At 38.3% G+C, this 19,633-nt stretch overlaps 3 protein-coding genes across 3 annotated transcripts; 1 reads left to right on the top strand and 2 right to left on the bottom strand.

Moving 5' to 3' along the window:
• Positions 1 to 1,582: 1,582 nt before the first annotated feature.
• LOC110063780 (uncharacterized) lies at positions 1,583 to 7,577 on the bottom strand. Its single transcript, XM_089282211.1, has 5 exons — positions 6,262 to 7,577; positions 5,073 to 5,210; positions 4,793 to 4,926; positions 4,006 to 4,168; positions 1,583 to 3,786 (listed from the first exon to the last, which is right to left on the bottom strand). The coding sequence occupies exons 1-5, from the start codon at positions 7,541 to 7,543 to the stop codon at positions 3,569 to 3,571; spliced, it is 1,935 nt and encodes a 644-aa protein (XP_089138337.1). The 5' UTR covers positions 7,544 to 7,577; the 3' UTR covers positions 1,583 to 3,568.
• A 3,292-nt stretch (positions 7,578 to 10,869) lies between these two features.
• On the top strand, positions 10,870 to 15,319 carry LOC149116260 (uncharacterized). The gene is made up of 4 exons (XM_089277441.1): positions 10,870 to 11,215; positions 12,088 to 12,179; positions 12,754 to 12,966; positions 15,230 to 15,319. The coding sequence occupies exons 1-4, from the start codon at positions 11,116 to 11,118 to the stop codon at positions 15,317 to 15,319; spliced, it is 495 nt and encodes a 164-aa protein (XP_089133567.1). The 5' UTR covers positions 10,870 to 11,115.
• On the bottom strand, positions 15,182 to 18,616 carry LOC110063597 (substance-K receptor-like). The gene has a single exon (XM_020770588.2). It carries the CDS (start codon positions 18,035 to 18,037, stop codon positions 16,883 to 16,885), a length of 1,155 nt encoding a protein of 384 aa, XP_020626247.2. The 5' UTR covers positions 18,038 to 18,616; the 3' UTR covers positions 15,182 to 16,882.
• Between the last annotated feature and the right edge of the window lie 1,017 nt (positions 18,617 to 19,633).

The following is a 19,633-nucleotide window of genomic DNA, read 5'->3' as shown; positions in this document are numbered from 1 at the left end:
GGTTTTGTTTTGCTCGCCTTGTCGGCTTTCCTTCCGTCTGTGATTTCTTCTTTTTTACCCAAAATAAGGGGTAAATATTGGACTAGCATATCAACTATTCATGAATTCCAACAGCTAACGTTCCACATGTCTCAAAAAAGCTGCTGAGCAAGTAAAAGTACTCGCAGTATCAAACGCCATGTCACTCATCCAAGAAAATCCAGCGAGCACAAAGAAATGTAGGAAAATGGCCACTGGTTTGCAAAGGGCATCAACTTCGCGTGTCTTTGCTGCACCGAGAAAGACTGCTTGGTAACAGTAATGCTAGAGAGAGACTGATAAGACATCTTCCAGGCAGATTTCTTAGCTATGTAAAGCACAAGTAAACGTAAAGCAGAAAACAGAGCGAGATGATTGGCAAAAGTGTGCTAGTGAATGCGATAATAATGAGTACTGCAGAGTAATGTGACTAGGGTTCCATGGTAACCTGACCATAGTTCCAACTCCGTCCAGCCTGGTTTTTTGAACACAAAATATAAACTGAATTTCTTTGCAGCATCACGGTATTTTTTTCCTAGGAAAAAGTTCGTTTGGGGGATCAGGAAGGAAAAATGGCTTTTGCTGACGGAAATCTCATTTGCTTTGATTGGTTTTTCGCTAAAGTAAATTTCCACGGTTAAAAAGTGGAAAGTGGATTGCGCAGTTGCTCAGATTGTAATCTTGTCCGAGAGGTACCATTATGAGCATATGTGGTAAATCCTTTGGTTCGTGGCTGGTGGATCCTTTACAGTGACTAATAAGGTGACAATTACCATTACCACTACCACTACCACTACCACTATCACTACCACTACCGCTGCCGCTGCCGCTACCGTTACCGCTACCATTGCCATTGCCATTGCCATTACCATTACTATTACTATTACTATTGTTTGGAACTGGGATGCCTCTGCTTACATCCAAAAGGATTGACAAAGGTGCTACAATTGATGGTTTAGTTTCGCCCTCTAACGACAGCCCGTCTAGATTGCAAAGAGCACAGTGAGGGTTTCTGTACCTAAATTTGTTGCCGATTGAAGAAAACATAGAATACGATAAACACAGATCTTTGACTATGGATAACGCTCGCACGTGATTCGAATTCGAAGCACATGGTGCATAACTGTAATGCAACATACAAGACTTGTAGTGCTGGTTGCGATTTCGTGGAGCGTATTTTCACGAGCAGTCCAGATGTTCTTTTACAAACTTATTTGCAGCGGTGATGTTAACTGGAGTAGAAAGCGATCCACAAGTTTACCAGATTCTTTACAGCTTGTAACCAAATCAAATCTGATAAATTGTAATCCACATCCATCTTTGTAATTCCGTACTTCCTTTCAAGAATACTTATATAATATATTTTCTACTGGAGAATCTTTATATCCAATTAATTTGTGTATTTGGTGTTAGCGAACATTCCATAATACGCCGGGAAACCTCCCTTTAAGAGATAAAGGATAGGATCTCAGCATGCAGGAACCAAAAGCACTTTCATAACAACGTGTCCCTAAAGGGTACTTGCACTGTTTTTGTCAACGGATAGACTGTTTACCGCAAAGCAACAGCGACTGTGTTCTTTTTATTCTGTTAACGCACAGGAAGATATTAGCACTGCATTATGATACAAATGACATATTGTTGTATTATTATTATTATTGTTATTATTATTATTATTATTATTATTATTATTATTATTATATTGTTGTACTGTTAGATATTGTTGTTATTATGATTGTTGTCGTTTTCCCATTTGCCTCCCATGTCCATTCCGACTGAAATGCATCTTGTTCATCTTTGGTAAAATACTCACAAGTGTTACATAACACATTCCCGGCATAAATGCAAGTGTGTGACCCAGATGGTTCCTAAAATATAGGCTATTGGCTCATATCCTTTCGATTCAAAGGTCGCACGAACTAGATGGCAAAATAAATGTTCTTTTGAATGGCGATCATCTCTGAAGTTGACACTCAGGGAAGCCCGGCCCCCACAAAATGACTTTTCGTCCAATTGACAAGCAATATTTACAAATTAAAATGGCTTGTTGGATTACAAGTAACATTGCGTTATAATTAAAATCGATTGTCTTTACTTATATATTATTGTACAATTTAACACTGTTACAGGGCGACTACTCCGACCAAGACCAAATTTTTACAAATTGACCACTGGCGTTTTAAAAGTATCAAATTAGTTACTCATCAAAATGACGGCAAATCTGTTGCCTTTGTAATGTACAGCTTGATTACATCGACAATTTGTTGGAAAACTGTTGTTAACCTCCACGATTTTATTCGTTAAATTTGTAGAAAATTTTGTCAGGAGGCCATGGTTAGAGTAGTCGTACTGTAATAGTTTGAAGAGGGTGGTAAAGGGTATTTTCGTGACTCGTGATCGGCCCTGTTTTTTTCCCGTGAAATGTGAAATGGCTAATTTTTTCCTCGTGAATCGTGATTTCCATAGTCGCCGTGAACCGTGATTTTCCAAAACGTTCTCTTTTATTTTCCGTGAAGCGTGAAATGCCAATGTTGTATTTTTCGTGAATTGTGAAAGGGCTGCTTTATTTTCCGTGAAAAGGGATCTATACCCCCCCTTTACCACCCTCTTTGAAATGTTTTGCAAGTAATAAAATTACTGGCAAATATATGGTATTGCTCTAAATACACATGCTGATATCTTTAGTTTTGCATGTAACACAGAGTTCCAAGTTTCCCTTCCCTCATTTATATCCGTCAGGTTCATGTAAAAGGGTCTCTATGGTATTTTTCTTGTGCGAAGAGTAAAACACAGAGGCATAAAAACATACAGGCTGTTCAACGTTTAATTTGATGTGAAGTTTTGGGTCCCTGGTGCTCATTGAATTCTCTACTGTTGTTAGCGGAGGCATTGGGTGCTTGCCATTTGCCCGAAAGAACAGGCTGCGATCACTGTTGAATAACGGTAACTGTTCAACCAGAGTCGGCAAACCAGCCAAAAGAGAGTGACGCTAACCGTTGTAATAGAGCCTGAAAACTGGTGAAAATAGCAACTGGAAAGGAAAGTTTCCAACGTTCAGTTCCGAACAATAACAGAGAAGTACCTCTGGAGGTATTCCACGGTTTCCGATTGGATCTTCTCCAACCGAAATTTCTGAAATTTTTGGGTAAATGATGAACACCCAGTACTGCTATTTGTGTTTTACAATAATATCTTCAGTATCAGGATGCTAATCGTCATAAATTATGTACACATCTCTCATAAACAATAACGAGGAATTAGATCTGCCTTTACAAAAGGAGAAGTGATCCGTAGCATGTAGTTGTTAGGGTTAATTCAATTTTCCACGATAAAAGTTTTAAAGATTGTACGTGACAGTTTTTTTGGTTCTCCCTTACATTGTTCATGTAAGGTGACAAACTTAAGGAAACAAGGTTCGGAAGTTTGGACGTTAAATCTCAGTTCTATTCTGTCACATTTGAAAATAAACCACCATGGTCAGTATCGGAACATTGATCATCGGCAAGAAAGTGGTGAGCAGAATAGTTATCTTGAATGTAAAATGAGATCCTTAGCAAGATTTTTCTCTCCCTTCTTCCCTTGAAACGCTCGTCATGTTAAAATTGTTTGAGCCTGTAGGTACTGTCACAACATTACTATTTCCTGTTCGTCGATCACGAGTGACGCTTGTTTGCGGTTCCACTTTGCCATTCCATCTTTTAAAAAGTCCATCCTTCAGGAGACCTCGCACTTTTTTAGTGGTGGTGAAGCACAACATAATGAAAACCCCTGTAAAATATTGCATGGAAATATATAAATCCACTCCGATATCTTTTGAATAATCTTTAAAATACAATGGAAGCAACCGACATGATTCCTTGCTTCAAACAGTATAAACTTCTGGACAATGCCATTTAATTTTATGTTAAAGAGTTTTTTTGCCTCGAGCAACTAGGTGATGAATTTCAAGGTACATTTTTCGTTACGTTACAAGCATCAAAAATTTACCTTGCATGCTGTTTAACACAGTAGAAGGATACACCAGGAATGCAGTTGGATTCCAATTCGACAGAAGTCCCAGAATCCAGGCGAGTCCCATTACTACGGTCAGTCTGATACAGATGCGAGTCAGGGAAGCTTGAGAACTGTTGTTTGTCGCTTGACTGGCGCCCTGGGAAAGAGAAGCTTTGCATTTCGGAACCTGATTTAGATTTTTTAATTAAAAATTGCACTAAGTGAGATATTTCTCAAAACACGAGTATCTTTCTGTAAATCTCTACTAACTATGTGAGAAATATTTCGGTCAGAAAGTTTGTCAAAAGGTCTGACAATTGGTTAAAAGTGTAATAGTCAGCTGGAAAATGAAACCGTTTTTGACTGATAGACTAGTTGGGATTTAAAATCAGGAAAAATTTACTGATAAGTTAAAAATGATAACTAATATTCATTCCTCCTTCCCCCATTCAGAGAGAACCTGCTCTAGTAGCAGTGTGCTTTAAATTTTTTTTGTGGGATTGCCAGGCATATGCAAAGATTTTGTCCTTCGTAGATTTGCTGTAGCCTTTGTTACCCCTTCGTAATGCCAGGAGTTCTCGTTTACAACGTTGTTCTGGGGTGTAGTGTTGTTTCTATTGCTTTCATGTGGCATTCGTACATAAGAACGGCAACGTAAATTTTGTGTTGGTTTATATTGCTCGTTTCACGCATATAGAACTATGATTTTTTTTCAATCAGCTCCTTTTTGAAGCAGGGAAAAGCAAACTAAAAAATTTCTTCTTGCCGTAATAGAACATACCTGCTGCAGGTGACGAATTGCATAAACACTTTTCGACAAGCACATTAGGTTGAAAACCACAGAAAGGCTAACAGGGGTCACCACGGCAACTGCGAGCAATGTTGTGTCTGATATCCAGCAATATGCCGCATTTCCTTATCGAATCAAGAATTACAAAACGTAAGATATAAGTAATTGTTCTCCAAAAATCTTTTTTTTTTTATTGCGGGTGGAAAGGGTTAACAGAAGACATATTATCAACAGGGTGATGCAATAAACCCAGCTATTTTTGTCTACAAACCATATCCGAAATGAAAAGTTCCTGTGAAATCCAGGACAGAACACAAAGCAACAATCACAGCAGGCAGTCCCCATCCCACAATGCAATACTTAATGAACGTCTTCCTGATGTCTGAAGTTTGTCTTCTTGTGTCAGTCACTATACAGGGAAAAAAGAACGAGAAAGTCAACGTTAAAAAAAAAAAAAAGAGCGCTCTCCACTCAAACAAGAATCCGAAAAACAGCGAAGCGCGCGAGTGACGTCATAACTCAGACAAACACAGACAAACAAAATGGAATGAGGAAAGATTTCAAGCTTTTTTCAAGCGCGTAAGCAAGTGTTCCTAAAACAATTTTTGAAACGAAAATTTGGCGTTCAATTTCCTCCTATTTCTCTCAGAGCGCGCTTATGTTCTTTGACTCTTGCGGGATTCCAATACTTTGCACTCTATTTTTAGACTTCGCGCGCTTCGTTATTCGAAACGAGGAAGTTTCCTAGAAAACAATATCTAGAATCTCCGGAAATTTGTTAAATTTCCGAAAAGCGAACCATTCAACTGGTAATTGAGGCGAAATTCAAAATGGAAGGAAGAGTCAAAACTTATATATTCTTCGTTCTTGGAGCAATCGCTCAAAAGCGAAAAGGAAAAGACAAGACGTGGCGATTCAGTTCAAAATTTTATATTATGTTCGCTAACCACGCGACTGCGGACCGGGGTAGCACTAACTATGACGTCACAAATCGTATGCCTCAACAAAGTACGGTGAAGTCTAATGTTCCCCAATGTTACTCCGTTTTTTACAATTTACAATCTCATACTGAGGAAAATTAAGCAAGGATCAAACTCTTCCTCTTTCACCGACAAGGGGATATGAGATGATGTTTTTATTAATAAAGTCACATTTTATCGTGGAAATGATTGCATTTGCCACTTTGAGGGCGTTTTATCACATAAAATAATATTATATAAACATTTGATCAAAGAATTTTGCTCAAAAGACTCGCTTAATGTAGGTGTGAGAATGAAAACACTTGTCAGGGAGGGTAACGACTGATTGCCCGTGTTGAAGTAAAACAATAAGAGTTCCACCTTTGAAAAAGCTGGCAGGTGAATATTTGAATGGAGGTCGCTTGTCAAGAGAAACTGGGCGACCTGATAATGGTGTGAGCCCCTCGTCAAAAAAGGTTTCATGTTTAGTAGTTCACTAACCTTTTACACTAAAAGTACTTGCAGTATCAAACGCCATGACACTCATCCAAGAAAATGCAGCAAGCAAAAACAAATGCAGAAAAATGGCCACTACTTTGCAAAGGGTAGCCACTTCTCGTGACTTTGCAGTACCGAGAAAAATTGCTTGGTAACACAGCAACGCCACAGAGAGACTAATGAGACATTTTCCAGGCAGATTTCTTAGCTCTTGAAAGTACGTGTAAACGTAGAGCAGAAAAAGCAGTGAGATGATTGACAAAAGTGTGCCAGTAAATGTGACATAGATAAGGACTTCAGAGTCATACCACTTTGGCTCCTTACCACCCTGTCTATCATGCCTACTACGTTCAATCTGGTTTTCTTGACACAAAATATAAATCGTATTTCCTTGCAGCTTCATGGCATTTTTCTCTCGTAAAAATTGTTTTTGGCTGATTAAGACGACGTCATGCCTTTCGTTCAAGGAAAATCTTATTTGCGCTGATTGGTTTTTCACAGCAAAATGTTCACAGTTGTAATTTCGAAAGATGACCGTGCAGTTTGTGGTATTTGAGGTACAGTTCAACAACTGTGAAGTCAGATTATAACTTTGTACGGGAGGTCCTGTGATGATTGTGGGCGGTGGATCCTTTTGCGCTTTTGTATCTGGAATGCCTCTGCTTACATCCAAAAGGATTGGCAAAGGTGCCACAACGGATGGTTTAAATTCGTCCTCTAAAGACAGCCCGTCTGGATTGCAAAGAGCACAGTGAGGGTTTCTGTACGTAAATCTGTTGTCGATTGAAAAAATCATAGAATACGATAAACACAGATCTTTGACTGTGGATAACACTCGCAGATGATTCGAATTCAAAGCACATGGTGCATCATGCAGCACACAATACTTGTATTGTTGTTTGTCATTTCTTGGAGCGTATTTCCATGAGCAGTCCGGATGTTCCTTCAGAAACTTCTTTACAGCAGTCATGTTAACTGGAGTAGAAAACGATGGATTGCTACTCGTGCAGGAAACTGCATTGTTGCATCTGGCACAAGCAATGCTTCTGTAAATTACATTCTGCGTCCGGTCAAAGACGGGCAGTTCCCTCTCTAGCGCTAAATCCAACTTACGAACAGTTTGGCATTCGCTTGAGTTTTGATATCTCTGTAAACTGCAAGTAGATTTCATGATTACCCCAGACCATGGATGGGCGGGATCATTAACGTCTCCACACGTCATGTTTCCAGATGATTCGTCATTGCCAGTCTCACCACATCTGAGGAAACACAATCCGGAATTCATTATACAAATTCATTAATATTTCATGGCAGAAAAAAAAAAACCTTTTTTTTAAATTATTCTTTTTAACCCGAGGCCAAACTAACTAATATCTCGATCTAGGTAGCCGATAGGACTACCTCGATCGTAAAGCTACGCTTGCACGACAACCACACGGAAACTCACTTGAGGGAGGAAGTGCATAGTTCACACTTCAGTCTGTGTCCTAACAACTGGACACGAATCGTCTTTTTTTGGTTATTCGCTAGGCAGTAAAGTTATATCTTTCACATAGGGGCATATCTGCGTTTCCAAACCGATGCAAAATATCACAGTAACACTTCGTGGAAAGAAAGTGATCGACATTGTAAAAAACGTTGCCAAGAAAGGCGGTTGTAAAGCGGTTGAAACTACTGCTACAGACTATACGGGCAGAAATGAGTAATATTTCACTACTATTTCAAGGTCTAAGGAATTCTTTTCATTTGGAAATCCTAGTTTGGATGGCTGCTTCTTAAGCCTTACTTTAAATGGAAGTCCAAGCAACAATCCCCGAATGTGCTCCAAGCCTTGTCACAGAAGCAAGTCCTAGAAAGAGATCTTCTTTCATCCAAGAAACATCTGTGTTTACACGACTGATCCCGAGAACCCTTGTCTCGATGCACTGCAGCAAGAACACTCCCTTCATCTGGCACGGTGAAGTTTTGCTGGCGGAGCAGTTCTATAAGGTTTTTCCAGCTAACAATTTTACCTTGAAACTTCACAATAAAGTCACTGCCTTTTGTCTCTGAATCGGGAAAAAGATAAAATTTGTTACTTCCAACTTTCAAAACACTTTCTAAGTGGCTTGCAAAAGCACAAATCATAAACTGTTTGGCATACAAACCAACTGGGATGGGAAATTCCCCAAAGATGCATTTTGCAGCTGAGATTAAGACTACAACAGCCACAATTCTTAACGTCAAAATATTTGAATCGTTTAGTTTCATTTTATGTGTCAAGAAAATTGACGAAAACTGCAGATTGAAAGAGTTGTCAAATTTTCACCAAGCTGGCAAGCAAAGCTTCGCTGTTTCTTTCTAATGAGATCCTTTGATCCCCTGAACTGTGAAGCTAACTCTTTATGGCTGACTTTGTGAGAACACAGAACGCTTTGAAGTATTAATTGTTCATGGTCCTGCATGATTAGATCAAATTAATATTTAATTCGTTGGTACGAGTGTGTTCATTGTGAACGATCCCTTTGCGTCCTGAAGTAATTAAAATCCTTTTGGGTGTGCCGAGCTCAGTTCAATTCACGTAGAATTTAAAATAAGAAAATCGCAAACATGCACAGCAAATACAAAAGCTGAGTTATTTTAGTATTGATGATATTCCAACACATAGATACAAGATAGCAGAAAACGGGATTCAGTTTTTCAAAGCTTACTTAGTTTCATATGCACCTGACATTTTATGCAAACACTAGTTAAAACTTCAGGCGTTACTGAACAAGTAGCAACATGATATACTGCTTACTAACGTAGATGAAATGTTTGTTAAAATGAAATATCTTTAGTATTGTGAAATAACAACGTTTTGATGTCGATCGAATTTTAAAGGATAACAAAATTTATAATTTGGAAAAAAAATAAAATTTTTCTGTTTAGGGGTTTTTTTGTCTAGGTAGTTGATTAATTTTTCTGACGTACTAGGCTGTCAGTTCTTTTTAATAAAAATTTGTTCAAGTAATTCAATTCTAACGTTATCAGTTTACAAAGGTAAACATATAAAATGCATGGTAATTTTGTATGTTGTTAGATCTGTAAAGCAGTTTGTATTAGAAGCCAGACTTTACTCTTGTTTGTCTGTTTTGTCTTAACAATGATCTTCAGCGAACCGCACGCAGAAATCTTGCACCTTTTTACGCCCTTTTACTAAAAGAGAAATTCGAAAATATAACATGATATGACCTATAGCGCGCTCTTTGTAATCAAACATTATTGCACCAATATCTTATCTAGCATCTGCTGATACTGTGGTTAATTTCTTTCTTTGCAAATGCACCTGTTTATGCTGCCTTTTAACTTGACTTCCGCTGTAAAAATTGGTTTTCTGAAAAGTAACTGACAGGCCTATACAAGAGAGTGCGATAGAAATAGTTTCCCTTTGTCTACGAATATAACACAAATATTTGTCTGTTTTAATCTTAGATTTTTCAGATGAAAATAATCTCTTTTACCCGATTTCTTTAACCTTAAAGTAAACAAATTGCAGCCTCACCAACAGAATGATAGTTAATGCATTATACAAAAGAAATGTTGAATACGTTCCTGGAAAAAATGAACTGTTGTCTATTTTCATGAAAACAAAAAAGGAAAATCTACCCAGCTTGTTTCGCGTAAACTAAGTTCTTGTTTTCGCCCCAAAATCTTATCTTGGGCAAAACGCCACAAGGTATATGAAGAATTCTGAGAGAGAACACGGCATTCTGGCTTTGCGAGAGAAGATTGTCCAGAAAAGAGTTTCTCCGCTATGGGTGGGGTAAATAAAGACGTCGGAAGCAAAAGTATTTTCGAAAGGCTTTGATTAGAAAAGTTTCTTTTCTGTTTCCGAGAAACAGGAATATGTCGAATTTTTTTTCAATAATACTCCGCTGCTTATGGCATTTTCAACTCTCTTCTTGGTTTTTAAAATGGGATTGGCTACTGTTTCCCGTGTTTGATTTGTACATCATGTAACATGAGAAAATAAACTAATTGTGATCGGCTGAGAGGAAGCACACTTACTGTTAATTTTCAATTCTCACAACATTACAAATTTACGCACCCTCGGTTGTAATTTTGTCAGTCATTTAATATGCGAGTTTTTGCATGAAAGCTCGAGCAATTAAGGATTTTAAACTCGCGTAATTTTTAGAATTTTCAGATATCACTCGTATAGCGTAAATTCTTAATTACGTTCGCATTTTTACGATTACCTATACTAATTAGCTACGAATAGAGACATTTTAACTTGGGCGAAGTTCGACAGCCCGTATCGACAATTTGATAGCATTTCAAATTCGAGCATCAGATTCCAAAGTCACCTTTTGCATTTCTCTTGAGCCCTTCTGTTTTGAAATTGCATGTTCCTCAAACATGTCATTATGTCCATGAAGGGAAAGACGGAAAGGAAATGCAAAACGAAACAAGGAAGTGTCTTATTTGTGGACCTTGATTAACAAGTTTCAATGTTTGCGCGCGCAAACATATTCTATGCACATCTGCGCTGTAAATTAGGTAAGCGTGCACAAAAACGTTTGATTGGTAAATTTTAATAATATATTTACATTTCAAAGTGGCTGATGGGGGGGGGAGGGGGTTTCACGAAAAAAAATTTCGAGTTCTTGTACAAATAACGCGAAGATCCTTGAAACACTTTTCTAAAAGTGGCACGTTAATGATATTCTGAAGGTTACAGTATGCGCGCGCTGCTGACCATGACGTAGCCAAACGGTATTTGTGACATCACAACAACATTGCAAACGACGGTTACAACGCCGACGAATTTGTTGCTCTCGAGAGGTTTATCACTTTAATTGCGTTTTAACTTTAAAATATCGATTTCAGCAATTCATGAATGGGATTGAGAAGTTTGTCACTATATTCTTCTTGGCATCAGCTACATGTGGACTCTACCAGAAATGTGAGTCCAACCCTGGGAATAGTTTTTGCGGTAAGTACTCTATTTGAAAAGCTTTTGCAGTTATCTGCTTTAGACGTTTCAAGTTCTCGGGCCGAAATTTGCTCTTTTATGCCCCAGAATTTATTTAAAGTTGTTCATATTCTGATTACGTCAGAACTCGTCTTTTTTTCAGTTTCTTTCGTTAAGGCAAGTCCGAACAAACAACGCAGCAACTGGTAAAAAAAATCACTTTTATCTGTTTTTGTTTTGTACACCTCTTGAAAACGTTATGGGGGACAACTGCTGCCTCAAAACGTAGGCAAACAAAAGATCTAGAACAATCCGCTTTTTAAACTAATTGAATGTGATTGCAACTAGTTTTAAAAGTTAATCTCGATTTTAAATTCAGCTAAGGATCAGCTGATTAAAGATTGTAACTTTGACAATGAGAAATATTTAGATGGTTTGTGAAAAATCTACGTTCTCGAGGACATAAACATCGCCTAAGCCCCAGGCCTAAAACACGCTCTTAGTTAGCGTGTCGTAACAAGTAATGTTTCGGTTCTATATGATAATTCGTGCAACAAAAACATTGCGGGAACTGTATGCGTCAAGGTGCGTTACATTATGTATTTTGTATTGGACTTGTGCAGCGCCAAAGTTGCGAGTCGAGCTGCGCGAAAAATTAACCTCTCTTAAAGGAAGCACCGGAACAATTTCTGGTTTCAAGGTGATCGCAGAATACAAACGGCATTCACTCGCAAGATCGCGAGCGCTCAATCTTACTACAGGTTCCGCTTTGAACATATAAACACAAGCCGCGTTGGATAACAAACGTTTTACACTATACTTCAAAATCCTGGAAAAAATAAATTCTCTTCCCTTATAAGATTCATTTGTTGTGTTCATTGTTGAATTTCTAGAATTCGTCAAATCGCGGTGGAAACTTCTTTTGCGACCTCAGGCAGACATCAGCAGATTACTGACGACCATGTTGCTTCTTGCTGTTATTGAGGTAAATTTCAGTCTTCTACGCTGTTATCACTTTTACCGAACAGACAGGGTTTTCTAAGCGGAAGGTGCCATATTCCTTAGCCAAAAATTCAAAACCCTGTAAGAGCTATTTAAAGGCACTGAGGAGTCTCCACAAAGTTAAAAGATCTTAAAAGATCAGTGTGAAATGTTCAAAAAAAGTTTGAATAATGTATTTGACTGTGGTCAATGCGCTTAGCTACACCGAGCTATTTCACAGGCATGCCACTTTAACTGAAAGAAACAAATATAAACTAAGCATAATAGGCTTAAAAATCCCAACTGGCGGGAGGTAGACCAGTCAGCTATTTAAAAGCATGACCGAGGAGTTGAACTAGGGTATACCGAGAAACAGCTCCACCTTAGTGAAAAGAGCGGGACTTGAACCCGCGATCTCCAATTTTCAAGTCCAGCGCCCTAACCACTCGGCCAATATCGAATCTCACGCTTCCCAGCCCTTGAAAAGAGACAATCATAGGCACTCTAAGCAACACATGTTTTCTCTGTACAGCGCTCCTTTGTTTTGAAAAAAACGAGTATTTATTTTATGACGGCAGCGGGAAAGAGAACTTCTGGACGAAGAAGACGAGGAAGGCGATCTGCCGGAAATGGAAGAGGATGAAATTGCCTTTGAAGAAGGCCTAATGGCGAACATCGAGGGATTTACAAACGACAAAGAAGTAACTGAAGTCTATAAGCTTCATCCCAAACTCATACCGCTCTTATTGAGTATAGTTTTCATGCTGGTCAGTTTCACCGTGGTAAGTTACGTTAGTTTTGTGTTTAAATGGACCTTTTTGTCAATGTCACGTAATCTCAACAATTCTTCGTATTTTTCAAATCAACAAAAAAAACACCGCTATAGTTCAATTTATCACGTCGAATCTAGTAAATCTAAGGAGTTTTATAAGAATCCTTTGCAAACTCATAAAGATATGGGACCCTTAACTCGCCAATTTTTACGAAGAAATGTGTGGCAAGCTCTCATAGTTCTCGAAGTCCTATGTTTTTACGAGTTTCTAATGAAACTCTCCATAGTTACTCAATTCGGCATCAATAAATTGAGCGGTGTGGTTTATTTTTTTGTTTGAATCCAAAAATCGGAGAAGCTTGACATCGGTAAAAAGGTCCATCCTTGCAAACGTTTTTCTACTTTGGAGTCATAGAGACATCTTAAGGTGTAGGCTCTACCAGTTAGGCCGGTTTAACACTGAATTTTGTATCGATGGGAGGTTGTTATTCGTCGCAGACGTCGAGATCAGGGCGATACCTGAATAAAACTAGGAACCGCCTAAAACTAACCTTTGACATCCAGGGTACATATGAGATGAGAAGAATTTGATAAACAGAACAAAACCAAACATTATAATCTCAACTGCCAAGAGGCTGACTAGCTGATAATTTAAAATGTCAAAAGAAGAACTGAGTTCGGGACCACCAAAACACAAGTCTATCTAAAGGCAGTCACGGAGAATTGAACCCAGCGATTTGGCAAGCTGCCACCTAACTCGTACCCACATCTCACTCTGTTTGATGCTCGGCCTTCGTTTTACCTGACGCATGAGGCCGAGGCATCGTCCCAGGTTTTCTGTCACCTCCTGGGTGAACAGATAGTCCACCTCTGATTACCTAACACTGTGTTGCCAAATTTACCAAAACAGCAGACCATTTCCGTATGCTCGGTGTTGGGCTGAAACTAGTTTGCAACTGAGGCTAATGAAGGGAATATTTTCAAATGCAAATGGTACGCCACGTTCGATTAACAATATTCTAACATGGCTCCGAGGCTTTCGGGTCAAAATTGTAATTTTTTTAAAGTTTCTTTTGTCTCTCAATTCCCAAATACAGAAGTTTGTCCTGAAAGCCTCGGGGCCATGTAAGAATATGGATAGTTCGAGCGTGGCCTATTTAGTCTTCTTTTAAGGTGACTGAACACAGTTTTTGATACCTGTGTTTCATTCACCTTTTTCTCTAAAACCCTTGATCTCTCGGTCGCCAAAAATGGCAGCAAGCAAGTTAACAACACAAACTTTGGTTTTTTGATGATTAAGCTGACGTATGTGCCGTTGCCATGGCAACATGAATAAAAATAAACAGGCCTTTAAAATCGGTTTTGTTTATTTGTAGAAAATCTAGTCATTAGATTTTCTTTATAGTTTGCATGCAACAAGCTTGTAACGATTCTCACAAGTTAACACCATTTTGCTAATAATTTAACAGAGCGATCTTTAATTATCCCTTGTTGAAGGTTTACTGGAATATCTAGAGTTTCCTTTGTTAAAGTTCAATTATTTTCAATACTCCAGTTACTTATTTCTGAAGTATTTTCGTGCCAAATTTCGTGAAATTCTAATGAGGGGTTCTGGAGAAATAGGCGTATTTCCGAGAGTGCAAATTTTCATTCAATCGCAATTTTTTGACTTACTACGCATGCGCTGCATTTAACTGGGTTCTTTCGGTAACAAAGAAAAAGCTGAGAATTGCTGAGTTCTTTCCATCTTCACCTTTTCTAACATGTGATAAAAGACTAAAGCCATCAATACACTGCGTTCAATTATAGAGAAAAATAGCACAGATAGTGCGGGTATTGAGTAAATAAAATGATCGCTCTGTTGACGGCATGTTTGTTTTTTGCAATCCTTGTGCACGCACTGAATTGCATCAGCAAAAGCGCGCGCGAAAACTGTGTTCGGCCACCTTAATGATATTTCCCCACATGAGCCTCCATTGCAAGCTAGTTCCAGTCCAATACCGAGAATACGAATATGGCCCATTTGCCGATACTCACATGCACTTTTGAATAGACAAAAGGACTGTTAGGTTCAAGTGCCTTTCATTAGAAAATAATAGCCCTAGAAGAAATTCAAAAATAGAATTGGAAATATGCACAAAAGTAAAGCCAGATATTGTATTGGGACATCCCATATGTAGCGTAAAAAAATGGAATTAGGCTTTGCATTTAACATTGCAAACAAACACGCAAAATATACTAATCTACCTGATTTTATTAGTTATTTTTTATTATTATTTTAGTTACTTACACTGACACAAAACATGCAATTATCTATAGGTATCATTCCTGAAGGTGGAAAGGCCCGTGGAATGGGAAAAGAAGCACTTTAGATAATATTTTTGTACTGGACAAATGAGAAATTTTGCACAATGTATGGTACAATGATGTACAATAACATAAAATTATTTCTATCAAGAGTTACCGTGTAAAATCATTTATGTCACTATATTTTACTAACACAGAAAGCAATTATCATAAAGTAACAAAGAGGACAACGAAATACGAAAGGTATTTAAATTAACTTCACGTATCTTTAGTTGCTGAGTATGAATATTAATAAGCACTTTGATAAGACTTTTCTTTTCCTTCGTTATTTTTTTATTTTTTTTTTATACTGGTTTGAATGTGCAAGTTTAGCTGACTGTATTACTTTCTTATTGGCCGTGTGAAAAGTTTTAAGGTTGCATGCGTTTTCTTAAAATCACTCAATTTTAAAGTAAACTAACCAAAAGCAAATGCAGTGAGTTTAAACCCAAGCCATGAAATGAGCCAATTTTGTTCCCAGATCTCTCGGCAAAGAAAGGGGCAACTTACATCAATATTAACATTTTACTGTCGTTGTTGTGTTTTTAAGCAATCACTTAATGCTTCTTGTTGCAAAACCTGTCACACAACGGTCAAGTAATTATTTTATTCCGTGTCGAAGCATTGACGTCTCTACACACACAATTTATTCCGTGTCAAAGCATTAACAATTTTGCGCACAAATTGTATAAATACATTGATCGATTATAGCTTTAGTTCGTTTTGAATTATTCCATGTCCACGCCCATGCTGTTAGCTTAAAAAAAATGAAATTGATTTACATTTCCAAAAACAAACAAAAACACAACTCTATATAAAGTCATGTCCATCAAACAAGGAAAAATGTGTTTACATAAGTAAATATTGACAAGTTAAATTTGTCATATTTTTTTTCTCTTTGTCAAGTCTAAAAATTTCTTCAAATGAAGCAGCCGTGACTAAACGTAATTTCCGTTCAGTTTAGTTTGGTACACTGTAATAACATTCATAACATTACATATTGGTTTTTGAAATTGTATGAAATACTGAAGAGTCAACATTTCAAATATAGGTTCCAGTCAAACGGTTTGCAGAAAAAACGTCATAAAATTTGTCCCTATGTGGCTTTTTTCTTATGCAAATACTTCCGTGCGTAATTTTTTCAGGAAGACAGTATTAGTCTGACACCTTTAAAAACGCTGGTTGTTATTTGAACGGATTTTGAATTCACATCACAGAGTTTTGGAGTTGCCAGCTTTTAAAGCGGTTTATAAGGCGATTTACATTAAAATCCTTTGAACAAATATTACAAAATCCATACTATGAATGAACTTCGTTCCTTGCTGATGATAAAATCATCCAGATTTTTTTTTCCCGAATAACATTTTGCTTTATAAATAGCTTCATATATCAATGAGGGCTGTGATTGATAAAATTTTGCACCCAACAAGAACATGTACATTCGAATATCCTTTCTATGTCAGCGCCCAATAAAAGAGTCACGCTAAATATACGTGGTTTACCGAATAACTTATTAAAAGCCATCTGCGGCAGTTTTAACCCACCAAATCGGCCTTTCCGCTGCTTTCTTTAGCAGAGATACCGCAAGGTCATAAGGAAGAAATTTTTTGAATTTCCTTTTCGATCCGAATGCTTATGCTACCATTACTGTCCCAAGCTGGTTGCCTTCTTCTAAGGGATCCTAGCGAATCTCCACTCTGACTCGAAGAGCGCTTTCTTCGGCAGTAAAATCGGACTACAATCTTTTTGAACCCCCTGCGGTAGTTTTCGCTGAAAACGGCGTACAAACATGGATTTAGAGCGCTGTTAAAATGAGCCAGAACAAGTCGCACATGTAGCCAGTCACAGGGAAGATCGTGTCCGTAGGCATACATGCTGAGTCTAACGTAATACAGAAACCAACAGAGTACAAAGGCGATGACTACGATGGATACCAAGCGAAGGACTTTCTTTTTGACAACTTCTCTACGTCGGAACCCTTCGCTGTTGTTGGACGAATTTTCAGGTGTAAGACCGGGAGCTTTTCTTCTTTTCAAAGTGACAATTATGGCGGTGTACAAGATCATAATCGTAAGAAGAGGAATTGAGAAGATTGCTGTCATGTTAAAATGATAGTAAACTTTTTTGGCTACCTCGCCGAATGTGTCATCAAGGAGAAGATTGCAGTACAGTTTTCCATCCTGACCAATCATCGTTCGCACGGCGTAAACGCTGGGAATGCGGAAAGCCAATGCAAGAAGCCACATGCATGCTATGACGATTTTGCAAAGTCGCGCAGAGACAAATGTTCGCAGGGGAAAGACCACAGCATTAAAGCGATCAAAGCTGATAGCGACCACCGTAAAGATAGAAACTATCATCGGCGTTTGATTGAGGAGGATGGAGAGCTTGCAGAAGACAAGCCCAGCGATTCCATCGACGACCCATTCGAAGCCAAACATCGCCATAGTGAACATCCTAGGCATGTACAATGTGATCATCAGATCCGCAACGGCCATGTTAACAATGTAGAAATTCACAGTGGTCCGCATGCGCTTGTTCTTTCGCACAACAGCGACAACCATGGAGTTTCCAATCAGAGATACGATGATTATGAGGCAATATGGAAGAATACGAACAACTTTGATGGCCACTGAATCCCCGTGGAAACACCCGCTCTCGGACACCAGATCTCCTGAGGACAGGTTAGCAGTCATGTTGGGATAGGGAAGGCCTTGAACCTCTTTGACAGCCGCTTTCTCCATTTAAACACGAGAACGTGAATCCCACAAGTATCTATCAAAAAAGATAAGAGCCGAGTTAAGTGGCAAAAGCTGGCTACAGGTGAACAGCAAGCGTCCCTCCCTCGCCCTGTGATGAATTCAAGTAGTGGAATAAATACATGCCACACTTTAATTACGGAGCATCTTGTTTGATGTCAAACGAATGTCACACACAAAATTCTATGTCCTAGGCCACGCAATGACCACAGAAGCATTGAAGCACCTTAAAAGTGGATTATCTAGGAGAATATTAAAACAGAGACAGGTGCATAGTGAACATATAACTGCTTGAGATAATACCTTTTAATTTGCTTGTGTCTTTGTTGGCTTGCTGGGTTTAGCGTGGGCTAAAAAACGGTTTAAGTCCATTCACGCAAAATTTTGCTTTTGTACTCGCAGCTGGTTGCAAGTCCCATTTAACACCATCCATCACTTGGATTGATTTGGTAAGGAAACTGACATATTCCCTTTTTTCGGAATAAATAAAAATGGTAGGCAACTTTTCTCTTTAAGTACTTTACGAACGAGCTGATTTGAGACTTTTTTTTTAACCCAATACAAATTCGTGCTGTCTCTACCAATAATATTGCAAACACCAACAAAATCAGTTTTACTTTCCGTCACAGAAACCTGACTCCCCATCAACCTTGGCAGACGAAGAAAAAATCAATTAACTTTCACCTTCTCTGTGATCACTTGAAGCTATCTTAAATTGCGAAAAATTTCAGACTTTTATGTTTATGGTATTACATCAGTGGATTTTAATCCAAAAGATCCGAGTTAAATGGCTTTCCAGAGCATGGTTAAATGGATTTTGGTAAAGTTTTTAATTTCAATTGGTCGTATCTGTCCTTAAGTTGAGCGAAGGAAGTTCTCTTAATTTGTATTTACACAAGACGCTCTCTTTTATGGATATTTGTATTTCATTACATGAAGGCTGCATAAATGAAAACTGCCAATGTTTTTCATTTCTGTTGGTCTGGAACACCTGCTTAATGGAATTGCTCATTAAATTAACACGCATTTTAAACCTTATTTTGACTCTATATTACGCGACGATTTCCTGCGAAAGCTGCCAGAAAAAAACACAAGTCAAAAGTGTCTTTCAAGTATTCCACGCTTTCAAGAAATGGCGGGCATACAGTTTTCTTTCAGCGACTGTTGCTAGGCGACACTAAAGATCTCCAGCGTCGTGGCATCAAACTGACGAGGCAATGTTGCGTGCGCTTTGACTGAAAACTGACAAACTCGGCGCTCTCCTTTCCGGTTATAGTAATTATGACAACATGACATTAAACCTTGTCGCTGTTTGGCCGTCAATTTGTCGAGTAACCAAATACGTTGTGAATTACTTTGTTTGTACAAAACTCCAATTTAAAGACGGTGCCTGATAAATACAAAGTTTTTGTAGCAGATTAGGACCATGCATGCGGACAAAGTAGATCTTTGCAAGGGCTGTTAGAATCCACAAAGAAAAATGGGGGTAGCCACGTATTTTTTCGACATAATTAGCCTTGAATCGCAACAAAAATGCTGGCATCAGCATTTTCCTGAAAAAAAGAAGCATAGGATAATTCT

Source organism: Orbicella faveolata, unplaced genomic scaffold, assembly GCF_042242905.1.
Source record: "Orbicella faveolata isolate gen_17 unplaced genomic scaffold, um_ofav_v1 contig_12, whole genome shotgun sequence".
In the NCBI taxonomy this organism is placed as follows: domain Eukaryota; kingdom Metazoa; phylum Cnidaria; class Anthozoa; order Scleractinia; family Merulinidae; genus Orbicella; species Orbicella faveolata.
This window is presented reverse-complemented; position numbering and strand designations above follow the sequence as displayed.

What these genes read in the sequence shown, in the direction of transcription:
- LOC110063780 (XM_089282211.1), bottom strand. Translation starts at nt 7,543, where the DNA reads ATGAATTCCGGATTGTGTTTCCTCAGATGTGGTGAGACTGGCAATGAC. An exon ending in AACTTTTCATTTCGGATATG is followed by an intron (nt 4,927 to 5,072) that starts GTTTGTAGACAA and finishes TGATTCGATAAG; the next exon opens with GAAATGCGGCATATTGCTGG. An exon ending in TGTGTTAAACAGCATGCAAG is followed by an intron (nt 3,787 to 4,005) that starts GTAAATTTTTGA and finishes AATATTTTACAG; the next exon opens with GGGTTTTCATTATGTTGTGC.
- LOC110063597 (XM_020770588.2), bottom strand. Translation starts at nt 18,037, where the DNA reads ATGGAGAAAGCGGCTGTCAAAGAGGTTCAAGGCCTTCCCTATCCCAAC.
- LOC149116260 (XM_089277441.1), top strand. Translation starts at nt 11,116, where the DNA reads ATGAATGGGATTGAGAAGTTTGTCACTATATTCTTCTTGGCATCAGCT. An exon ending in CCCTGGGAATAGTTTTTGCG is followed by an intron (nt 11,216 to 12,087) that starts GTAAGTACTCTA and finishes TTGAATTTCTAG; the next exon opens with AATTCGTCAAATCGCGGTGG. An exon ending in TGCTTCTTGCTGTTATTGAG is followed by an intron (nt 12,180 to 12,753) that starts GTAAATTTCAGT and finishes TTATGACGGCAG; the next exon opens with CGGGAAAGAGAACTTCTGGA.